At 36.7% G+C, this 6,465-nt stretch overlaps 1 protein-coding gene across 2 annotated transcripts; it reads left to right on the top strand.

The window, feature by feature from the left end:
• The first annotated feature begins 1,788 nt into the window (after positions 1-1,788).
• On the top strand, positions 1,789-4,728 carry LOC143556799 (NAC domain containing protein 50-like). 2 transcript variants are annotated; one of them, XM_077046040.1, is made up of 5 exons: positions 1,789-2,124; positions 2,931-3,208; positions 3,349-3,534; positions 4,031-4,210; positions 4,289-4,728. In XM_077046040.1, exons 1-5 carry the CDS (start codon positions 1,923-1,925, stop codon positions 4,532-4,534), a joined length of 1,092 nt encoding a protein of 363 aa, XP_076902155.1. In that variant the 5' UTR covers positions 1,789-1,922; the 3' UTR covers positions 4,535-4,728. The 2 variants fall into 2 exon arrangements, with proteins under 2 accessions (XP_076902155.1, XP_076902154.1); XM_077046039.1 differs by having other exon boundaries at positions 4,031-4,728.
• The last annotated feature ends 1,737 nt before the right edge of the window (positions 4,729-6,465 follow it).

Below are 6,465 nucleotides of genomic sequence, written 5' to 3'. Positions count from 1 at the left end.
CATACCATTTATTAAGGATTCTACCTGACCCCTACAAGTTTTGAACACATGGAAAAATGTGTCTTTCAACTTTGTCTTTCAAGACACAAATCTGTTAAATTTTTACTAAGGAGACGATAATTTAGTTCAACTCTTACGTGTCCATCAATATTTTGCATTATATGTATAGTATCATCTTCCTCAATATCTTCAACAATCAACTCTAATTCTTGAATCAAAACCCTGAAGTTTAAGATGGGGGATCAAGCTGATGTTTGAAGCAAGACTAACACCTCCCTGTTTACAGTTTATTGGAACATAATCATAGCTTTCATTACCGGTTTGCCAATTACCACCATAACAAACAACAACATTATCAAATTCCATGGAAGTTGAAGGTTTAGGGTGGTATAAAGGAGGAAGATGAAGATAAACACATGTATATTCATTGAACGATCATGTCAGAGTAGACGAAATCTCATAAAATATTGTCGGTGTAGACAGATTAAAAATTAATTTAGTAGGTGTGGACTAGATTTCAACAATAAGAAATAAACTACTAGCTCGTCTTCTTGGTACAAATTCACCCAAAATACGTCTTGAAAGTCTGAGTTTGAAGGCCCAATTTTCCAAGTTTTTGGAATTTGAAGGGTTTCGGTAGGAAACATTATTATACCGTCGGACAAGACTGTTTTATTATAAGACATTTAGTAGAAAATATGGACTGGTCCCTCAACATTTTCAAATAAATGTCGGATTTTCAGAAAAAGTTACACTTGTCAGATATCTATTGGTTTAAAGATTTCACCAACTTTCGTCGTCTCAGTTCAAATTTAATATGATATTTTGGGAATACGTATAAATTTTGAATGGCTATTTAGGGAATTTACATAAGAGCATTCACATCCCATTCCATATATTTTTCCTATAATTTAGCTAAAAAACACCATTCCATAAATTTATCTATCATTTTTCAAAATTCTTTCACATTCTATTCCCTATTCATATCCATAAATTATTATTTTTTATTTTTTTTCCTCTTTTGTCTTATTATATAGTAAATGGTGATTGGGAGATATATGATATATTAGAGCATTCTCAACCCATTCTCTAAAGTTGTCAAACCCATATAATTTAGGGTAAATTTTAAGAAAGCCATCAAAATCACCTCTTCAATCCATTCTCTATTATATGGATGAGTTATATGGCATCTAAAGTAAATCCCTAAATATAGGGACTCATTTTTTATCCATACCATATAATATAGCAAATATATCCCAATCACCATTAACTATACAATAAGACAAAAGAGAAAAAAATAATAAAGAATTAATTTATGGATATGAATAGGGAATAGAATGTGAAAGAATTTTGAAAAATGATAGATAAATTTATGGAATTGTGTTTTTTAGCTAAATTATAAGAAAAATATATGGAATGAGATGTGAATGCTCTTATATGGTATGGATAAAAAATGAGCCCCTATATTTAGAGATTTACTTTAGTTGCCATATAACTCATTCATATAATAGGAAATGAATTGGAGTGGTGAGCTTGATGGTTTTCTTAAAATTTACCCTAAATTATATGGGTTTGACAACTTTAGAGAATGAGTTAAGAATGTTCTAAACTATTCAACGAACGGCTAACCCATTCTTCCAAGTCTTAACTCCTCAAAATGTAGACCAAGTTACATGTACCAATGCAGCATGTACATCCGACGATTGAATAATGAACTGAATATTTTTAGTAATTTTCTCTCTGGAAATCAAAATCGTACATGAAAACCCTCAAAAGGGAACAAACAGGTGCAGAAAAAGTGTGTGCTCGATTTCCGTGTTAAACAAGCATCCATTCGTCATCCATCATGTAGCTTCATCTACACTCCTCATAATAATAATAATAATAATAACAGTCTAATTTCTGTAAATTAGGGCGCCAAAATGAGTAATGAGTTGATGACTGTGGCGCCACCGGTGGTGACGTCTGCGGTGACGTCATCGCTAGCACCTGGATTTAGGTTTCATCCAACGGATGAGGAGCTTGTAAGGTATTACTTGAGGCGGAAGGTGTGTGGAAAGCCGTTTCGATTTAAAGCTGTTTCGGAAGTGGATGTTTACAAATTGGAGCCCTGGGAGCTTGCTGGTAGTAGTTTTATAGGATTCCGAATTTTGTTTCTGATTTGTTGAATTTTATGTGTTTTGCTCAATTTTTTCAGTTGAAATTGCTCGAGATCTGCTCGCAAAAAGCTTGAATCAAGCCGAGGTTAACTAAAAATAAAAATAAGTTTTTTTAATAAACGAGCCGGCTCGCATGCCTAAACAAACCTTTTATTTAGATATTTTCTTTATGATAATTAATATATATTTATTTACTACTCACCAAAAGAGTTGAGCTTGAGCTCTTTATAGGTTAAACAAATTGAGCTCAAGCTTTAGAAATAGAGCTCGAAACGAGTTGAGCTTGAGCTTGAGCTCTTTTGAAGTTAAACGACCTGAGCTCGAGCTTTAGCTCTCTTTAAGTTAAACAAGCCTGGGTTCGAGCTTCACTTATCAAACTTTAGATAAGTTCAATAAAAGCTGATTGCCTTCCTCTTACACTAATAGTAGCCTTGCTTAATAAACGAGCCTGAGTTTGAGCTTCACTTATTGAGCTTGAGCCAGCTTGCGAGTTAAAACAAGCCTCTTATTTATATATATATTTTTTATTTATAAGTTATAATAATTAATATTGTTTATTTAATACTGACGAGCCAGGCTCGAGCTTTAGATTAGAACTTGAGCTTTCTATAAGCTAAACAAGCCAAGCTCGAGTCTAGTCGGGCTCATGCTCGGCTCAGCTGTTTGCACTCCTAAATTTCCCCAAATTGTTGTAACTAGGTTTGTTCTGTAGCTGTTAGGGTTTAACATGTAAGATATTATTCTTACATTATGTAATTTATATATTGTTAGATTATTCATCCATGAAGACAAGAGACCTTGAATGGTACTTCTTTAGCCCTGTAGACAGGAAATATGGCAACAGTTTACGGTTGAACCGTACTACCGCTAGAGGCTATTGGAAACCAACCGGAAAAGACCGGGCCGTTCGCCATAAATCCGGAACCATAGGGATGAAGAAAACACTGGTGTTCCACAGTGGGCGGGCCCCGAATGGCAAGCGAACTGATTGGGTAATGCATGAATACAGACTTGTGGATGAAGAATTGGTGAGTGCTGGCATATTGCAGGTTGGAAATTTGCTTCAGTCATGATTATTGTATTTGTCTTTGTATGCAGTTATATAGATAGATAGTTAGATCATACATATGTTATGGCGCTATTATTATTAAAGTAGTTTGTACTCTTGTTTTGTGGGTTGCGGAAAAAGGATATGTTTGTGCTATGCAGAATATTTCAGAAGAGTGGTTTAGGACCGCCCAACTGTAACCGATATGCACCGTTTCTAGAGGAAGAATGGGAAGATGATGCAGCTCTTTATGTTCCCGGTAGAGATACCGAGGAGGATATGTCCCCCGGTGATGAGTCTCAGGCTCAAGGAAATGGCATTGTGCAGGTATTATGTTGTATTCAATTTTGTTGTTATATATGTGTGTGTATCTATGTGGAAAATGACTAAAATACCCTTGCACATTCGAATCAGAACAAATATTATGGACCAGTTCATTTTTTAAGGTTGATGTAGATGGTAAATGATACAGTGAAGCTATAACTCAAAGCTTGTGTGCATACATGTGCAAATTACCAAAATACCCTTGTGATCTTGTGCTATCGAAAGTCCCTATTGTATTTGATAATTGATATCTAAAATGATCTTTTTTACTTCCATCATGCAAGAATTGCAATGTTTGACCAACACATATTAGTAAATTCATTGACTAACTGGCGGACCAAAATACCCTTGCAATTTGTTTATTTTTGTTGATGCATGTTATAAATGCTACAATGAAGTTATGGCTTGTAGTTTGTGTGTATACATGTGCAATTTACCAAAATACCCTTGTGTGCTTGTGTACTTGTCTTCTCATACATATGAAACTCATTTTTCACAGGAACTCGCTGCCAACGCGATCCCGTTAATAAGTGAGCCAATGGTGGACCTACGAACCGTCTTGTACGTCTGTAAACGTGAAAGGTCTGAAGATTGTGTTGTAGACCACGGGCCCGAGCTAGAAACCATCTCTCTGTTTCACAATAAAAGGTCAAAGCAGAGTGTTGACCCGACCACCAATGTCAGCAATGGGAACGCTTCAGAAGACTCGACCACCAGTCAAACCCCGTGTGCACTCATGGAGTTTCCTCTGTTGCAGTCTCTTGAAGCTAGTAAAAGTCAACCAACCGGTCAACCCTCCTTCCATGCCTCCTCTCTTGAAAAATTCGTGCCACCTGGATACTTAAAGTTTATTAATAACTTGGAAAACGAGTTGCTTGATGTTTCAATGCAAAGAGAGACTATGAAGATTGAAGTGATGCGTGCCCAGGCGATGATCAACATTCTTCAGGCCCAGATTGACGTGTTGACCAAGGAGAACGTTGACTTGAAAAGGGGCGTATAGGTAGTTTCATGTCATTTAGTTTTGTGGCCCGATGGCTATCAAGGTGTACTTTGTTTTGTGCATATGTACCCTGTTTCTAGACAAATGTTAGAATGGGGTGAGTTTATTTTAATTAAGTCATTTGCTTAGTCTTAAACTTCCAATTGTTTGGTTACTATTTTTTTTCCTTTTGTGCTCAAATAAGCTTAATCTGCATCATTTACAGCATAGGTTTTTGGACAAATTAATGTTCCTCTTTATAGGTGGTGATAAAAAAGGTTTTCTTTAGGTGTTTGGTAAATATGTTTTTCTCATTCAGTTTAAGATTTAGTTACATAGTGGATGTTGAGGTAGGTTTAGAGGGCGTGTGACTTGTTCCAAAAAAAGTTTGTAAAATAGTCGGTTTTGGTTAGATTATATTACGTGTCAGAATGGACGGATATTGTATAGGCCGACTAAATAACGTGTCAACAAGGGCGGTTCAATGGGCTTGTGTAAGGCCCCGTTACCGGTAGCCCTACTTTCGTGTTGGATTTATTCATAAACGCAGTTCTAAATATCAGAGTTAATTAAAACATTCGCGGAATATAAAAGCTTTCATAAAACATTTCATAACAAAACACATCTTGTCTTAAAACATCATTTTGTCTTTCAAAATAAACAAACATTAGACTTAAACGTCTTGAGTCTTCGGATGCCAGCCTCTTATTCAGTGCCACGTGTCTCCTCAAGCGAGCTGCCTCATCCTACTCACCTGCGTGCATCTAAAAGTCAGCTACGCTGAGTGAGTTCTAGTTAATCATACATTATACAATACACATAAACTTATATTCTTTCATTCATAATTTCATACTTTCTTACTTTCCTTTTTTGTATTAACTTGCTTTCATATCTTACGTTATAAAGATCATCACGCCCTACATTCCTCGAGTATTATTAGGGCTCGGTACCCTCCTTCCTTGAGTATTATTAGGGCTCGGTACCCTCTTTCCTCGAGTATTATTAGGGCTCGGTACCCTCTTTCCTCGAATATTAGTAGGGTTCGGTTCCCTAGTTCTCGAATATTAGTAGGGTTCGATTCCCTCTTCGTTACCATACAACCATACATCATACCTCGAGTATTATTAGGGCTCGGTACCCTTTTCGTAACCATACAACCATCATTTCCTTCTTTTATTAACTTTATCACGTTCATACACATAAGCATACATATCATACTTACCTTATACATAGCGTTACAACCTGACAGTACGTGCAACATCCGAAGATCGTTCACGTACCATCAAGCAATCATTCATACATTTCACATTATCCACATAAGGCATACACTTATCTCTTAGGATAAGCGTATTAACAAACATATTGAGTATGCACACGGCCCCGAAAACATAACACATAAATGGGGCTAGAAACTCACCTGAACACGGTTACGTTCACCGTTAATCGTAATCCCTTTCTTCAGTTGTGCACGGCTGACTGTATAACAAGTATACGTATCAATTAACTATCACTACTCGTATCATCTTTCTAGTCTTAACTAGTACCCACAACGAACGGGGGTCCGGGGGCAGCGCCCCTGGCTGGGGTCGAGCTGCCAGGTCAGCTTGGAAAAATTTTATTTACATTAACTGTCTTAACACATTTTCTATTAGGTTTTTAATTTATTTTCTAAGCGAACTTAACTTTAGGCGAATTTAACCTTAAGCGAACTTAGCTTTAGGCGAAGTTATCAGTTAGGCGAACTTGGCCGTAGGCGAAGTTATCAGTTAGGCGAACTTGGCCTTAGGCGAAGTTACCAGTTAGGCGAACTTGGCCGTAGGCGAAGTTATGCTTTGAAGGCGAAGTTAAGCTTTGAAGGCGAAGTTAAGCTTTTGCAGGCGAAGTTGTTCAGGTCAGCTACAGGTTTGGTTTTTATCAAGCATTTTGGCGATTTTAATACCCTTGTTATGGTT

Source organism: Bidens hawaiensis, unplaced genomic scaffold (genome assembly GCF_021521415.1).
Source record: "Bidens hawaiensis isolate Kalapana, Puna unplaced genomic scaffold, B.hawaiensis_p1.1 tig00018745_1, whole genome shotgun sequence".
In the NCBI taxonomy this organism is placed as follows: domain Eukaryota; kingdom Viridiplantae; phylum Streptophyta; class Magnoliopsida; order Asterales; family Asteraceae; genus Bidens; species Bidens hawaiensis.
Note: the sequence above shows the minus strand (reverse complement) of the source record. Positions and strands in the feature narration are given on the sequence as shown.